Here is a 17966-nt window from a genome sequence, read left to right on the forward strand (position 1 = left end):
GGAAGAGCAAGGCTCTAACTCACAGTCCATAGAAAATACCCCCCTGGCACACCAGCACACTGAGACTCTGCCAGAGTTGAAAGCATTGATGGCCACGCTGCCTTCAGCTGCTGGAGGACAGATGTTCTACTCATAACTGGCTGCATCATAATCTCAATCCACAGCACATTTCACCAGGTGTAGCAACTGGAAAAGTGATCTCTTACAGATAAGGGGTTTTAGTCCCAAAGATATGAATTAAGGTGTTATTGGTGACACAAAAGGGTAATGAAAGGGGCCACACTTGACAGATTCATCACCAAGAATAGGATGAGAGACATCTGGTCTTTTACCAGAGAGAATAAAGAGTGATGTTGGCATTTAGAGCATAGCAGCATCAAAGTCAAACCAAAGGGGATTATTTTGTTTTAATGTACAAGACTTGTACTGTCAAAAGAGCTTATTTTTACTTGTCAACACAGTTTGTTGAAATTCTCCTGGATTGTAAGATCCCCTTGAAAAATCAAGAGCTTTTTCTTGCTGTTCATACCTCAGGCCAGTGGCGTGGCCACTCTTGGTCTTCACACTGTGCTGTATAAATGTCAGGTAACAGACTTGGGGGAAAAGAGATGAAGGGTAGAGATATGGATCAGCTTTAATGTGGAGCCTAGCCACTGTAAAGAGAATTTTCCTCTTCTGGGAAGCACTGAAACAGCCAGAGAGACACCTTGCTTCACAGCATTAGCCAAGGGCCTTTTAATTAACATGGATAAGGCCTGAAGAAGAACTGAGCTGAAGGATGTCAAAGAGACTAGTCCTCGCTTGATCTGTGTGTGCCAAAGGTGACCAGTCTGTCTCTGTTCTATTTTACCATCTCCAAGTGCTACTGAAGCATCTCAAAACTCCTTTGGAAATCAGTTTTTCAAGGTCATGTTCTTCCTCCTGCTGCCCCCAAGGGCAGGTACTTTGTCCTCGTGCGGGTTGAGGGATGATTTCACAGAAACACCAAGTAGCAGTGTCCGAGGAATTCTGCTGTGCCCTGGAGTTTTGGATGAAGCCTCGTGGGCAGTGTGTCTCCCAGGGACAGCAGTCCCTGGGAGAGCCCTACATGTGCATTCACAAGGGTGCCTGGCTGCCAGAGGATGCCATTCTTCTGGAGGAAGTCACTGCCCCGGGCTGTTTGCTCAGTGAAAGGGCCAGGGTCACTGACAGATCCCATCATTTCACTGCAGTGCAACTCTGTTGACATCTCTTTACTCCGGGGGAAAATCTGCCTCATTGTCTTTCCTGACCCTCAGCACATATGACTTAGCCACTCACTAATTATCTCCTGTAGTGCCAGTGGAGGGATAAGCCATGGGGAATATGCTGTCTGCAAGCACTGAGGGATAGGATTCACAAGGAGACCTTCAGCCTGGCCAAAAGAAGATCCCCCAAAATACCTTTCTGACCAAGAGAAAAGAGTCCCCCAGAGGGCAGTTTGGAGGGATGAGTAAATCACCCTCTGCAGTGCCAATCTCCAGACTACAATGGGAAACAGGGAGATCAGCCCTTGGCCAGGACCTACACAAAGATCCTGGCAAATTCTGGCTGAGAAGGGTGGCTTCACTGGCTGTAATTTAGACATCTCAGAGTTAGACATCTAAATGTGAGCTTGGACCCTGAGGCCTCCAGTGCAATCAGAGGAGAAGAAACAGGCCTTGCATCTCAGCCAAGGAGGAACTTCTCATGACAGCAGTCGTGTTCCCACCAGCACTTTGGTCAAGCTTGAATCATTTTTCTCCTCTTACCTACTGCCAAGTGGAAATGGGGCCGTTTTCCCAGGTCATCTGCTTTCAAAGCCATTCATGTCAGAGCGTGGGAGCAGGAGAGCAGCTGCCATGAGCTGCCTCCGAGACACCTACACTGAGGACTCCGTGTTCCCTGTGAGAGTTCAGCCACTTCTGCATCGTTCTGGACAAGAATAGCTCTAGGATTACTACTGCTGTAGTGTTTTATTAGTCTTCTAAAAATAGGGTAGCTGCCGCATGAGTAATGAAGAAGTCAAGGAATCAGCTGATGAAGAGAATTTGGATGCTACACCACATGGAGCCCCAAAATTGTCAATGAAGAGCACTGCACATAGTAAACACACCTGAAACCCTAGGAAAAGGAAATTCCCAAACATGACCCTTGCAAAGGACACACTGGCTGCACTGCCGTGGTTACCCATTAACTCCATACCCCTCTGTTTGCTCAGAGAGCCAGTGGCAGGAGGCACACTGGAATTGACTGGAGCAGGAAGGCCAGCAATGGCTGTAACATGCACTGATTACATCCTGCCAGAGATTTAATTGGTGCCTACGTGCTGTCCTGGCACTCTGCACCGCGCTGCTTTTGCCCCGGGAGAGCAGGTTAATGATTGGCAAGAAGATTCAGAATATCCAGGTTACAATCCACAAGTGCTGTCCAGCAGCCATCAAACACTGGGCAGCCCCACCAGCTGGAGCAGGGGCTCTCAGGGAACACATTTATTTTCCCCAGCACTCAGTGGGATAAAATAAGGCAGAAGGGATCACTGCAATGCACGGACAGCACGGGGATGGCTATGGCAAAGCCCCTCTGTCCAGCAGGGCAGGAACAGCCAGGAGCATCCTCTCCCTTGAATAACCATCCATGTGGAAGCCACCCCGACCTCTTCCTTGCCTTTCAAGCTGTTCTCAACAGAACACAGCAGAGCTGGGCAAGATGGCTGTGCTTGCAGTGCTTGAGAAAAACTCATGTCCTACACTGGCTGCTGTGTGCTCCAGAGCGTGATCTGGCCAGCTCAGTGTTAGCCACAGAAAGATGGGAAAGGGGACAAAAATGCCCTCAAGCAAAGCAATCAAATAAAAGGGGTAAGGGTGGGAAGGTTTGGACTTTTCAGCTTGGCCATCATCCCTTCTGCAGTGGGCAAAGGCCTCCTTCCTCCTCCCCTCACACCATCGTCTGCCCCGCTCCGTGTTTGACCTGCTGGGGCAGTGGGGAACAGTGCATGTCCTTGTGGTGCCCAGGACGGGACCAACCATCCCCTGACCCCCTCTGCCTGCTCTCTCCTACCCCTGTCCCCCGACATTAAAGTGCTGTTCTAACCTGAAAAGCAGATTTGCCCCTTCTCTGCTCAGCAGTGCTGTGGTCTCTCTGTGCCCAGGCTTGGGACAGGCTGATTTTAAGAGGAAGACTCGACCAGTCCTCACTCTGCAGAGCTGACACTGACACTGGTCTCAGAGCTGGAGTCACTTCTGGGTTGGGCAGTGTCAACACAAGGGGAAAAGATCAATAAGTACACTCCAAAGAGCAGGGTCACTTGTGCAACCCCTGTCCAGCCTCAAATGCAGCCTCGGGTATTCCGGCAGCGGGAAGAGGTGTAGGGCAGCAGAGGCAGTGACACACAGCCACACCAGTCCCTGGAGTGGACTTGGTGGCTGTTCTGTGGAAAGACAAACCTCTGTGTGCTGCTGCTCTCTGTGCCAGGCCAGGCTGTGGCACCTGCCAGGGAATGACATCAATAAAATGCATAAAAGTGGAGGTTTGGGTTCAGGTTGAGGCAGACATGATGTCAGTGCAGGGTCACATGTATTACTTTCTCCTGGAATTCAAGGTAATTGATCCATCCCACAAATGTTTCCTCCAAGCCCAATGCCAGGATTTCAATTCCTTAGAGAAAATGTAGATCCTGGAGCAGTACTCTGAGGCCACCTCAGAGCAGGTTCTTTCCCTGCTTCCTGTGATCTCACACAGGAAGGCTCTAACAGATTCCCAAGAGCCAGGGACTTCCCAGCATCAAATGTGGAACAAATACCTCGCTATCCCAAAAAGTGTATGACCTCAACACAGAGACAAGACCCCCACAGGGTGCCCAGGTCTCACTATCTCAGGAACCAACCCACGAGCTGGTTCCGTGGTGGGGAGGGAAGAGAGGGTCAGTGCTGCTGAGGAGAAGGCACAGAGGTCCTGCTTTGGAATCATATCACAGACAGAGGCTGATTGATATGCTGGGCAGATCAGAGGCAGCACCAAAACTTCAGGGATTGCCAGAAGAGGGGGAGAGAGGCCTGAGAGGACCTTTAAAGCAAAGCCTATTAATTATAAAGAGTCAAGGGAGGAGGAGGGGAAGGTGCCATACTAAAAGCAGCTGCCTAGGGGATAGCCCTGGGCAGAGCCCAGGAATGGAGACAAGCAGGCTGCAAATAGATCAAGAAAGAGTATTTTGTGAAACACAGATCATGGGAAAGGGGTGGCACCTTCACATGGTCAGGAAACTACCCCTCCAAAACCTCTGTGAACCATCACTGGGGTGGTACACAGGGTGTGCAAGAGATTTAGTTACACTTTTGGGTCTCCTTTCCGAGTTTGGAGCCTATTGGATGCATGTCATTCTTTTCTCCCCAAGTCATTTTTCTGCAGCTGGTACATGTGACAGATCCTCACCAGTGTCTGATCCATGAAGTGCAAGGGGAACCTGGATAATTCATGGCTGCAGGTACATGATGTGCTGCCCCAGATGAACTGCCAGCAGCCTCAGCCCTCATCCCTAAGGCAAAGCATTTTAACTTAAAGAAGTGAATGGGATTTCAGCTCCTGTCTCAATGAGGCCCTCAGCCTAATCTGTGACATTTTGCAACCACAGTGGGCGAAGGTCTATAGGGAGAGGTTGTGGTTGTTTTTTTTTTAAGCAACCAACATCACTGTGAAAACCACACAAAATTTCAGGCAAATAGAGCTCCTTCCACCTCTATGTTTGCACACACCATCAGCTGAAGCAGCCCAGCCTCTGACCATAACTTGTTAGCAACTGTAACTCAGTCAGGTTTGATTAAATGTCCATTCCCTGACTCTCTCAGCAGCCCCAATTTGCAGAGTTTGTGGATTGTTCAAGCTCAAGGCCCAACTGCTTCTCCTTTCAGTTCTCAAATTCCCTGGTTCGGTCCCAGGTGCATTGGCCAAGATGATGTCCATCATCTCCTCTAAAACAACAAGCAGACAAACAAAGGAGATTCTCTCCTTCACACCCCCCTCCAATAAAGTGCCCTCAGCAGCTAAAACCAAATCCCAAATATCGGAGACTCATAATGACATCGTGAGAGTTAGCAAGGCAGCAGCTCCCCTGGTGATCGTAACAACACCGGTGCTTGAGAAGAGTCTTTGCTTCAAGGCATCTGGAATTGCTCTTGCAAGATCCATTGTCAAATGAGCCTTTTCCTTTGTTTAAAAATGTCAGCCCGAAGACCCCTGCCAGAGTGGTGGTATAGCCTGCTTGGGTTCACTCTGGCTCCCACAAGGCTTCAACAGTCCTCTTTGCCCCTCCTTGTCTCCAGGCTTAATTAGGAAATCATTTATCTTTATTGGCACTCTCTTTCCCCTGCTGCTTTGGCATTATTATTTTTTTTTGCCTTCATTCCAGTGCAGTGAGCTGTACAGGGAAGACCACAGCCCCATTCATTGTGGGTGGGGAATAATCTACAACTGGGAGCCCTGCAAGGAAGACCCCAGCAATGAATCTGCTCCAACTGGTATCGCCTGAGGGACTACTGTACAGAAACAGGAGAGGAGGGTATCCCTTGGCTCCACTTACAGGCTAACAATAGGGATTCCTGGTGATACTGAAAGTAGGACACTACTCCCAAGGGATGTCATATGGTCAGCCTGTCCCAAACTGAACTGCCATCCCTCTCCAACCTAATGATACGCCTGCTTCATCTCCCTTGGTGAAAGAGCACACAAAGAGAAGGGGCTGTAAGGACAGCCACAGCTCGGGGACTATCAGGCTCCTGGACTCCAGCTGAGGATCTACATGTCCCAGGCTGAGCACTCAGCATGACTTCAAGTGGGGAAGGTTCTCCACACCTCCACAAACAGTAACTCCCTTGGCTTTCTTCACAGCTGGCATTTGACTGTTTGCCAGGATAGTCAGGGAGTCAAAACCCAACTAAACCTCACAGGAGCCAGAGGCATCAGTCAGATCACAGCCACACTCAGCTGAAAATGGCATCACTTTGGCAGCTCAGAGAGAGAACCACTCGCTAGGCTGTGCTTCCACTGCCACAGGCAATTCTTTCTGGGTAATTGCTCTAGGTTCCCCATCAACCGTGTTTTATTCAAATTGAGATGGAGATAAAATTCCGGCCAATAATTTCTTCCACCTTAAAGAGAAGTTTCTCCTTCGTGCAAGCCAGGCTTGCCCCAGCCTGTCACACTAATTACAGATGGAACATGTAGTTCAGAAAGGAGGAATCAGAATTGTTCCCCTCCCTCCAGCAAATATCCATTGAAAAAAAAAAACCTGACTCCTTTGCCTGATGGCACCAGAAGCTTTGCTGGTAAGTTTAAAAACAGGAGGGAAGATGATTGATGGAAAAGGTGAAGAGCTGACATGCAGTCAAATGCTCCTCTCCTCCTTACAACACATACATCCCTTATTTTTAAAGAGATCTCCTACTCTAGGGATCAGATGAAAACCTGATCATAAAATAAGAGGGCTTCAATTATGCCTTCCAGAGACCTCCAGGCTCTTTAAACTTATGGGGGGAGGAAAGCCAGGAATGAGTCACAGAGGGCAACCATGCTCTTCATATCTCCCATCCCATGCCTCTGCATGCTAAGGGTCACAGAGTTGCAGACAGATTCCAATGCAGAGCTGTGCCCAGCTCTGCCAGGGACTCACAGGGCCAAGGGAAACACCATGGACAACACCTCCACATCCTGGGGGGCTCCTTTTCCCTGGCTCCGGCAGAAAACTCCATCAGGTCTTTGGATCACACTTCTAAAGAAATGTTCCTGTGCACCTGGTCAGGTCCTGCATTGTCTGAGAAGCTTTTTGCCTTGTGTCCCTTCTCTGTGAAGGTCCCTCCCCAGTGCCCCATTTCTGACCCTCTGAGACCCCCACTCTACTCGGAACTGAAAGGAAGCACAGAGGATTATCTGGAGACCAGTGTTATTTCTTAAGTGGAGGCAGATGTATAAACCCCATCATTCTTGAATTAATCATCAGAGGGTAAGATTTCCTTTCAGAGCTTTACAGTTTAGGATGCTTATCCTTCCCTGGAGTCCTCTCCTAACATGCTGGAAGTAATGATTTACACCCATATCCCGTGTCCCTCTATTAAACTCAGCCCCACCAGCTACATAATGAAGACATCAGAGTCAAAAGGGCTCCTGGACCCTCAGCCTGCACTGAGCAATTTTTAATGTTTGTTCCATGCAGACAAGACTGGAATGAGGCAGGTCCAATGCCAGTGGACACTCTGCCTGGAGGGATTTTCAGCACTGAGACCCAGCAAACCCAGTGGAGGGGAGAAAGGTGGGAATGCCAGCCCAGGTAGGCACAGACCTGCTTGGATAAGTGTTCCTGCACTGCTGACTGCTTGACAAGGGCCAAATGCTTAACAGGGGGTTGTCATCTCAGAGCTGTCCCACAGAATCACAGAATCATTAAAGGTGGAAAAGACCCCTGAGATCATCGAGTCCAACCATTAACCCAGCACTGCCAAGGCCACCACTAACCCATGTCCCCAGGTGCCACATCTACATATCTTCTGAATATTTCCAGGGATGGTGATTCCAAAACTTCCCTGGGCAGCCTGTTCCAATTCCTGGTCACCATTTCGGTGAATAAATTTTCCTTAATATCCAGTCTAGCCTTCCCCTCCCTTGGCACAACTTGAGGCCATTTCCTCTTGTCCCTGCCCAACAGCTGCTTGAGCCCAGTCTCCATAGCCTGGTCCCAGCACAAGACAGGTGAACTCTCCACTCAGTAGCACATTTTAATGGCAGCAGGGAGCAGAAGCTGGAATGGGAAGTGATTCTAGGGATGCTTTGGGCTCACACCTTTGCTGCTGATGGAGTCTCAGGCACTGCAGGAGGCTTTCCTTAAAATGTTTATCCTTGGCTTGTTTTGCCAGCAGGAAGCCCTTCCAGCACACACACACATCTTTGGCCTGTCACGGGAAGGCTGAGAGCCAACGTGTTGCCATGGAAACTGGTAAATGCAAAATTATGACTTGACAGCAGTGTCCTGAGGAAAGAGGTTCAACCTTCTTCCATATGTTTCTGTCCCTGGCCCAGGGAGTGCGTGTCCCCCCTGCACCACTGTGGGTGGGATGCCCTTCTGTCCCTGTTTGTGCCAGACACGGGGTGCCAGGAGGCAAGGAAGGACTGTGATATGTGGGAACACAGCAGGGAGGTGCCGTGGGAGGATCCCACCCCAGGGAGTTTTGCTGGGTGTTTGGTGAGGGACATAGCTCCCCAACACCCCTGCCTGCCTGCAGGGGTGCAGTGTCCATGGGATGGACGGGCTTCCCACGCCGGGATACAGAGGGTGGTGCAGACATTTCTCCAGGGCATCCCAGCTCCAGAGCCCATCAGTAAACAAGCAAGGCCATGAGGCTGACAAGGGCCACAAAAACACTGAGGGCAGCAGAGGAGAGAGGCAGGCACAGCTCTGCTGCCTGCAAGCCCAGACATCCCTTCCTGAGTAGACAGCATCCAGTCATCCTGGATCTGCTGGTGCTTCCAGCACTGATCACCTCTGCCTCATCCCAAAACAAATCCTGGAGTTATTTTGAAGGAGTTCAACCATCTTGGGTGTGACTCTGAAATCAAACCCAACAGGACTGAAATCAAATTAGAATAACTGACAACGTCCCAGTCGAGCACTGACTGATTTTTCTAACTGATTTTTTAGTGGTTTTTAATTTTAAAAATTGCTACTCTATCAAGTCCGTAATAAGCTACTCTTTGCACACTCAGATATAACATATGTTAGCAAAGAATTAGTTTCAGGTTTTCCAAGGGGTCAGGCAGTTGCAAGCTGACTGCTGCTGCCTAGGTCAGGATATATGAATGTAACCATAGGGATGATCATGGGATAAATTTAAGATACATAATGTGTAAATATTTGCCCTTGAAAAATATCAACATGGATCCATTTATATTAATTCCCAGTGGGAACCCCTCAGCTTGAATGAGGTGGTCTTGAGAGTCACACTCACTGAGAGCAGTCACCCAAGAGCTTTGTTGCATGGGGAGTTTGGAGCAGCCTTGATGGAGCTTTCCCTGGATGCAGCAGTCCAGGGATTTGCATGCAACAAGGTCTCCACTGGTGATTGTGGTCCCTGGTCAGACAGTACTGTGATATACTCTTGCATCTCAGCCCTGGTTAGTCCAGAGAAGACTGAGAGGGGATCTCATCAATCCGTACAAGTATCTCCAGAGGGTGTCAAGAGGATGGTGCTGGACTCTTTTTAGTGGTGCCCAGCAACTGGACAAGGAGGAATAGCCATTAGTTAAAACACAAGAAGTTCCATCTTAACATAAGGAAGAACTTCTTCACGCTGAGGGTGGCAGAGCACTGGAACAGCTGCCCAGGGAGGTCACGGAGTCTCCCTCTCTGGATAGATTCCAAACCCACCCGGACACATTCCTGTGTAACCTGCTCCAGGTCACCCTGCCTTGGCAGGGGGTTTGGACTGGATGATCTCCAGAGGACCCTTCCATCCCTGACAATTCTGTGATTCTGTGATCCTTGCAGTTGCCTTAGATGTTCCTGCGTCCACCTAAATTCAGAAGAGAACAAACCAATTCCTCCCACAGGCCTGTGGGTGGGTGGTGAGGCGACAGCTGAGTTTGGATAACTTCTGCATCCAAACCACCCCCCACAGGTAAGCTGAGATGCCTCCAACCAGCCTACAGCTGGCAGGGAAAGCCTTGTCTCCCCAGGTAGCTGGGCACCTGCCTCTGATGACACTCTTACCCTGCTCCTCTCTCCACTACTCTCTGGGGACACTGGGAATCTTGCTCGCTCTCCCAGGCATGGTAAATGTGCTGAGTACGGGCCTGTGGCTCTGAGGAAGCCCCTCAGTGCTGCTCAGCAGTGACCTGGGGGGAGCAGCAGCACCTCCAGCCAGACAGTCCCTGGACCCAAACACTCAGTGAGCAGAGGCAGAGCAGCCCCATGTCATACTTACTTCCCATTCCCATACTTGATCCGGATGTCTTTGCTCTTCTTCAGCTCTTTGCCATCTTTAAACCATTTGTAGGATGGCTGAGGGTTGCCGGCAGTCGCCTCACATTTCAGGGAAATCCTCTCACCCACGTGAACGTTCGGGCTTTTCAGTTTCTTCAGTTTGGGGGCAACAGCTGCAAGAAGAGAAACGAGACACTGTAAGACCTGCCTCTTCCAGAGGCTGCACACACACAGCAGGAGCCCACCGAGCCCCCTGCCCTGGGAAAAGCACCTTCTGCCCCCACTGCTGCGTGATGAGGGAGAGGGGCTGCCCAGGGGGAACCAGCACGGTCAGGGAAGGAGCAGGGAGGCAGAAATGTCCATGTGGGGAACAGAGGGAGCCCCTGGCTCTGGGGGTTCCACATGACCAGCCCTGATGGTTCCATAGCTGCCCCTACCCACACAGGCAGGACCCCTGTGTCTCCTGCCAGCACAGGGGTTTGCTGGGCTCTCCAGGCTCTCCCACCAAGCTCTTCAGAGACTGTTTTCCCCTGTTCCCTGCCATTGCTGCTGCTGATTGCCAACACCTACATGACCCCTGCGGCTTCCATGGGCATGCTGCCAATCCCACAGCCTCACCAGCCCCAGCCAGAATGTTTTGCTGCAGAAGGAGCAGAGGCAGGTCACAGGGAGAGGTCCCCTGTTCCCCAGCAATGTGTCAGGGATGCTCCGTGCCTGCTGAGAAGACCTATGGTCATTGAGCAGGGCAGGGCCAGCAGCACTGAGAGGGGCTGCAATAAAAACCTGCATGTATAAAGGATGAGAAGGGGAAGGACAATCATTCTTCAGGCTGCAAGCAGAAAAGTGAAAGAATATAGGCATATAAAATTGTCTTAGGCCAGCAGTGTCAGGCTGGCCAGCAGCCTTTCCAGTCTGGAGCCTGGCTCTGTATGTGGGTGTTTCAGAGAAGTGATTTTTGCCATGCACCTGGAACATCAGACAGAGAGGGAGACACTTCTTATCAATCTCTGCCAGGCTTTATATCAAACCTGACAAGAAAGGATTAGCAGGCTTGCAATTTTTCTTTCAACTGACGGCTCTGCACTCTTCTAGCTCCCTCTTTCATTCTCAGCATTAACCTTAAAAAAACCCAGCAGCTTGCTGGTTTTGCCTTGAGAGTATTGGTACCGATGGTTTCCTTGTCTAAGATGAGTTACAAATGGAGCATTTCCTCTGTCTAACATGCACAAACCACCTTCTAATTGCCTCGTGCATTCTGATCTTGTGATATGGCAGAGCACTCAAAGGTGGAGGAACTGGATGGGTTTATTACAGCAATCACTATTTTACAGATCTTTGTATGTCTTGTTCTTCAAGCCAAGCTAAGTTTTCATAGATTGGTATTATTTAAAGACTGTTTTCACCAAAAGGGATCTTATAAAAGATAAAAAGCACAGTGATCATCAGGCTCCTGTGGTAGGAAGTTCTGAAGACTCTCATGTTCCTCACGGGAAGGAGAAGCTAAATTGTCCTTAATCAGAAAGATACAAACGCAGATAGAAATGGAACAATTTGGGGTAACAGGAATTAGCTGAGCAAAGCTCACGGTGACTGAAAGGCAAACCCAGAGCCCTGGGTGGGTAACACAGCAGGTCCAGTCCCAAGCACATCAGACCTTCCACTGCAGCCCCAGTGGTGCCACAGCAAAGGAGCAAACTGAAGATCCAGGAGTGCAAAGGATGTTTACACACCAAGGGAAAAGACAGTAAATAAATAGAACAATAAACCCCACCAAATATTCTTCACAACTGTTATTTTTGCATGCCCAAGCCCCTCTACAGGCTCCCCAGAAACCCATGCCACAGGCAGCAGGATGGGGACGGGGGGCAGGGGTAGGCTTGGTAGGATGAAGACAATGACTTTAAGCTGCAGGAGGGTAGACTTAGATTAGATTTTAAGAATAAATTCTTCCCTGTGAGGGTGGGGAGGTCCTGACACAGGCTGCCCAGAGAAGTTGTGCTTGCCCCATCCCTGGAAGTGTCCAAGGCCAGGTTGGACGGGGCTTGGAGCACCCTGGGCTAGTGGAAGGTGTCCCTGCCCATGACAGGGGGTGGAACGAGATAAGCTTTAAGGTTTTTTAAGGTTGATCCAACCCAAACCATTCCATGATTCTGATGGGACAGGGACAGTACAAAAAGCACCTGGTCAGCTGCAGGCAATCACTGCAGGCTGCACACTGATATCTGGCACTGCTTCCCAGGTCACTGTGCCTTGGCACAGAGAGGCCTCTGACCAAAAACCATCTCAAGCTTTCCCCAAGTCTCAGGAATTCAGTGAAAACCCAAGGTGTCGTGGGTTTTGTGAAGCCCATATCCCTGATCCTTGCCTGGAAATGGGTTGCCCAGAAGAGTGGGAAGGCAGGGAATGGAGAGGAGAGTTTGTCTCTTCTCAGAACACTGTGCATGGAGAGCCAGGAAGGTAAACAGGACCTTGCTTTTATAGGGGTTATTTTGGGGCAGAGAGAAATAGACTCTATCAAATATTTATTCTGTCTGATTGTGTGTGTCAGTTTGCTCCTATTGCACCCCGAGGTCACCCTGTCCCATGCCAACAGTATCCATATGCCTTAAATACTGGGAAGGTTCTGACCTTGGCAGGGGTGTATCTGCTTCATATTATTTCCAGCCTTGTGGTCTGCAGAATTATGAAGCACCTTTCTCCTGAGAGAAAGGTGTGCAACCCTGCCCCTCTCCCCCAAAATGCTAGCAAGAACAGGGCAAATCCCAGAAACCTGGAGACTGTGTAAGGAGACTGCCAAGGACAGGCAAGAAATCTTCCAAGATCTCCATTCCCCAGTTCCTCCCCACTAACATGAAGCACATCTCACCCAAATCTCTGCACCTCTTGCACCTTTTGCTCTTGGCCACTGGTTATAAATTCCAGGATATTCCTAAACAAGCAGGTCCCAAGAGGCACATGCCAAGGGTGGCAGAGGTGGATCTGACACTCACACGTTGCATCCCATCCCTGCAGCAGAGAGTCCTGCCCAGATAAAGGGAGGAGAACATCTTTCCTCCCCAGTCTGCATGGATTTGGTGTCTCACTACAGGGGCAGTGCATTCAGCTCCAAGCCACATGTCATGGACTGTAATTCCCCAGTTGAATCAGGCAGGGCAGTGAAAGGGGAATCCAGCCCAGAAATATTCTGGACTGTGCCTGGGAAAAGCGCTGTGCACAGAGAAGCAGAGCTGTGCTCCCTGACACACAGCACATCTGCGCCCTCACTGCTGCTCTGCAGTGTGGCTTGTGCTTGGACAGCAGCGTGGGAAGAGCAGGCAGAGCCCCAGGCCTGGGACACAGCACCCAGAGCCATGCTCTGGCCAAAAGGGAAGCCTGGCCTTGGTCTCCGGGAAGGGCTTCTCTGGGCTGGAAAGCCTCACTTCGTAATTCCTGCATCTTTCAGAAAAACACAGAAACCCTCATTTAGAGCCATTAACTGCTGATGACTCTGCTTAATTCCAGCCAAAGACTTTCCTCTGGTTTTTACTTGCATTGTTTAAACTGCAGCCCTTACTCATAGTATGAACTTCTCTAACTTTGGCTTCCAGCCAAGAGATCTCTCTGCCTTTCTCTGGTAAATTTGAACCCCATCTAGCAACCAGAAACCCCTTTCCTTTTTAGGTACTTGTAAACTATGACTGAATCACCTTTCAACCTTTTCCAGCAGTAAACTAAAGTAGCATGAGAGGCCAAAGCAGCACATGGAGTGCTAACACTGGAGTATGTCAAAGTTTTACATTTTGGTTCATTTTCAGCTTTTGCCTCATTTCTCATCTCTGCCCTGTTCAAATGACAGAGTTGCAGCTCAGAAAGCCATGAGTGTCATTCAAACAGATGTGAGGATCTTAAAAGTGCTCCCTTTATTTAGTGCTCTGAACATTTTGGGTCATTTTAATCGCCTCCTTGCTTGGTACCTTTTCAAACACTCCAGGAAAACAAAGTCCCCAGCTTAATTCGTATCAAAATAACACACTATCCCAGGCAAACAGGCTCAGGTGTATACCAGGCAGGGTCCAGGTCCAATTTCCCCATGTTTCCATCAATTCCCAGCTCCCCAGCCTTTTCCTCACAGGTTACTGCTGCTCAGATGGGATCAGAAATGAAGCACTGACCCAGGGTCACCCAAGTCACCTCATCCCCCTGGCACAGGCTGAGCTGAAGCTGCTGTTCCAGCTTTCCACCCTCTGGATCTCACAGAACTGCCCTGCCAGCTCATGGTCTCCTCCAAGCTGGGCTCCCCCTGCCTCCAGCTTCACCAAAACGGGAGGAGGGTTTTGGTTGTGCTTGTCAGACTGAAGATACAGCTTAGGATCTATCTCTGGTCACCCTGCAGTCCTGTCAACCCCTCCTCTATCCAAATTTGATCCTCCTCTCCACGGGGTGAAGAGCCACAAGCCTCACAACGCCTGAGGTGTTGGACAAAGGGACCAGCTGCATTCCAGGCAATTTTTCTAATAGACAACCACGCTGAGGGTGGGTTGTGCTGCAGAAAGGAGGGTTGCATCTTGGTAGAGCTGAGACCAGCAATAAACGCAGATTTTCTACAGGTTTTTGCTCACCCCGAGGTCAGATGAAACCCCAGCAACTGTTAGATCCCAGCCTACACTAGCTGGGTAGAATTAACCCTAAAACATGCCAGGGTCAGGATCAACAAATGCACATGATTTCCTAAACTGTTTTAGGAACCATGTTTGGTCAAGACACCTTTTCAAGAGAGGTTTATCCTCTGATAGCAACTGCTGCCAAGTCACCACCTTCTCACGGGGAAAAGAGGGTTACAAAAACCTAAACCAGTGAGCTCTAAACTACGCAACAAGGGTTGTTTGAACCTCCGCCATAAAAGGACTCCCATGTACACATTGCTTTAATTAATTCACTTCTGATTACATTTGATATAACACTGAAGTACCTTGATGACAACACCACCTCTTTCACTTCTGGTACCTGCAATATGCCTGCAAGCACCTCGGAGCCTCAGCTCAAAACATCATTAATCACGGGCGGGCAGAGTGCCCAAACAGAGTCCAACAATGGAGCGGTGACAAAACCACATCCCACCCACAGAGCATCCCTCATAAACAACCCATCAGCAGCAAAAAGCAGGAGCAGTCATCCTGGGAAAGGTGCTCTGTGAGCTCTGTAACAGCCAGACACAGGCACTGCTTCCCAAGCCATCGGGAATCCTCTGGAGCAGACAATCTCCAGGCACATCTGGGATCTCCACACAACTGATGTCATGAGGAGATGGGACTTATCCTCCTGGCCTCCTCCAAAGGGTGCAGTGTGAACCACTGGAGGCTCCCCCACACTGCCTGGCAGATGGAGGGTGGCAAAGTGTTTAGTTAGGGGGACCTGGAGAACTGGGGGGACAGGATCCTTCTGTGTCTCTCTGAGCAGCTGAGAGAAAAGGCAACTTAGCTTGAATTCCCTTGGACACGGAAAAGGGAGGCTGAAAGAATGTTTTCTCACAGGAATGAGGGAGATGCAAGGAGAGTTAAGACCTACAAACTCACAGGTGATGCCTTGACACCCCTATATCAGTGGTGGCTCTCTGCACACTCCCCCCAGCCAGCTGCAATCCTTGGGTCAGGACACTCCTCCTCTGCCAGAAGGGGAGTGAAGGTGCACAGGGGCTCTCCTGGAAATGAGGTTTTGTGTTCCTCAGGCTGCCCAAGCCGTTGGTCCCAGGACAGCCCTTCCACATCAGTGCTGGGCCATCCAGCCCCTGGGCTCCTGCACTGGGCTGGAGAAGCTGCAGCTCCTGCAGAGAAATCCTGGCACCCAAAGGATGCTACAGGCACAGTCCTTGAGGCTTCCAGGATCCTTGTCACTGAAGGACAAGATCTGGAGGCACAACACCTGCCCCAGCCAGGTTTCAAAGGGTGCTATTCCCTAAGATCCTCCTGGAGAATCCCCACAGCTTCGCTATTTGAAGTCTCACTACTTGCACAGGCCTTCCCTTTTACACAGGGCATCTCAGATGGGAGACTTTCAATGTTCTCTCACATGGAAAACTCCAGAATTCAACTTTGCATAGGAAACATTTTGCAGCCTCGACTTGCTCCAAATTCAAACAGAAACATTTGCAAAAGCAGTGACTCCTAACCAAAAGGAATTTTTCCCATTTCCATCGTCTCTACTACAAGGTGAGGATACATGATCCTGGCACAAGGCATCACCATGAAGCTGGGACACCAGACATATCTTTGGGGTCAGCATGCTCTCCATTGGGCTGATACATCTCACTTCTTGGTTGATGCAGTCCCACTGCTTCTGGTGTGCTTGCTGTCCACTGTTTCAATCAGAGGTGATGCTCCTTTGGCTGGGGTCTTACTTGACCTTTATTTGACAAAGAGACAAACCTGAACCTCAGCAGCAGCAGCAGCAGCTCCTGACCCCCTGGACTCTTTGACCAGTACTGGCTGCAAATGCCAACCCTTCAAAGAAGGGACCTTTCTGAAGAAAGCTCCCTTGTGCCACAAAGAATGGAAACATGGGACCCACTTGAAAAAAAGCCTCACTTAATACATCCAGTGTTTGTCCTCCTTGTTTCTAGGTTTTCACAGAGAGGGCAAAAGGCAGTCCCTGCTGTGCCCCAAAGCATCTGCAGCTGGAACTCAAGAGCTCAGCTCCTTGGTGGCAGGGTCAGAAGAACTCCTTGGAGTCTGTGACCCTCCAATACCCCTGGAAGTAACAGGGATGGATTTAAGTGAAGCTGTGGAGCAACCCTGGCATTATTGCACGGATGGACACAACGTCCCCAGCCCACACACAGCCCAGAGCCTGCGGGAGAGAACCTTGGTGTCACAGTGACACATCCCCCCCCACCAGCCTCTGCCACAGCCCCCCAGTGCGTAACTACAGCCTCCAAACCCAGAATATTAAATATAATGTAATATCTGTGATGTGCTTTATGCTTCAGGCAACTTATGTTTCAGTTTATGCCAAAAGGACAGTCAGACATTCTCACAGCAGCATTTGCAGCAGCTCCCTCAGATCTCAGGGTGCTGGGCAGGGGCACATGGCAGGTAAACAAATTTAAATTTCCAAGGGGCAGCGTTTTGCTGTAGACACTATTAGGCCTTTTAATTAACAAATAGACATGTTTCTCTGTGATCAGTGATCACAGAATCATGAAATCATAGAATGGCTTGGGTTGGAAGGGACATTAAAATTCATCTTATTCCAACCCCCTGCCATGGGCAGGGACACCTTCCACTAGCCCAGGTTGCTCCAAGCCCTGTCCAACCTGGCTTTGGACATGTCCAGGGATGGAGCAGCCACAGTTTCTCTGGACAACCTGTGCTAGGGGCCCCACTACCCTCAGATGGCAGGAACTCCACCATGGGAGCCAGCACTAGATGATGTGGCTCACGTTCAGTGTTTGTATGTCACCTCCACTGTGCAGTAACTGCAAAGAACAGGCTTCAGCAAGGGTTGATAACCCAAAGCTCTCCAAGGACATGGGAGATGCACTCCCTGCCTGGCAGGCACCTTGTGCTGTGCCCTTCCCACAGAGGGACACCAGCAGCAATCACAGGCTCGTCGCTGTGCTCCTGGGAGAGGTGCCACTGTGACAGCCACAGACACGAGTATGACAATGTGGGAACCACTCCTCCAGGTCCCAGAGGGTCTTCTGAGAACATTCATGCAGCTGATTCACAGGGCAGACAGCAATGTGGAAAGGACACAGATGACTGGAAGCGTGAAGATGCTGAAAAGGCTGAGATCTGCAGACTTGGGGTTGGGGTGGAGCGTGGAAACCTTGCTGGAGCCAGAACAACTGTATTATTCCTTCCAACCTTCCTAAAATACAAGTTTCTTTTTCCTTAACCAGGTTGCTGTAGCCTTCTGTCTCAGGGAGGAGGAATGACTACAACACCAATCCACAGCACTATATGTGTATTTAAAACTGTGAGTTACAACAATCAGTACTTCCATGACCATTCCCATCATCAAAGAAAGT

At 49.9% G+C, this 17966-nt stretch overlaps 1 protein-coding gene across 1 annotated transcript in view; it reads right to left on the bottom strand.

Moving 5' to 3' along the window:
* Nucleotides 1-17966, bottom strand: part of NRG2 (neuregulin 2) — a 176223-nt gene that overhangs the window by 47712 nt on the left and 110545 nt on the right. Inside the window, exon 2 of the mRNA XM_029960202.1 lies at nucleotides 9963-10134. Coding sequence (XP_029816062.1) covers nucleotides 9963-10134 — 172 coding nt within the window. The remainder of the gene's footprint in view (nucleotides 1-9962; nucleotides 10135-17966) is intronic.

The sequence above is a fragment of the Manacus vitellinus genome, unplaced genomic scaffold (genome assembly GCF_001715985.3).
Source record: "Manacus vitellinus isolate BGI_N305 unplaced genomic scaffold, ASM171598v3 scaffold_25_pilon, whole genome shotgun sequence".
Taxonomy (NCBI): Eukaryota; Metazoa; Chordata; class Aves; order Passeriformes; family Pipridae; genus Manacus; species Manacus vitellinus.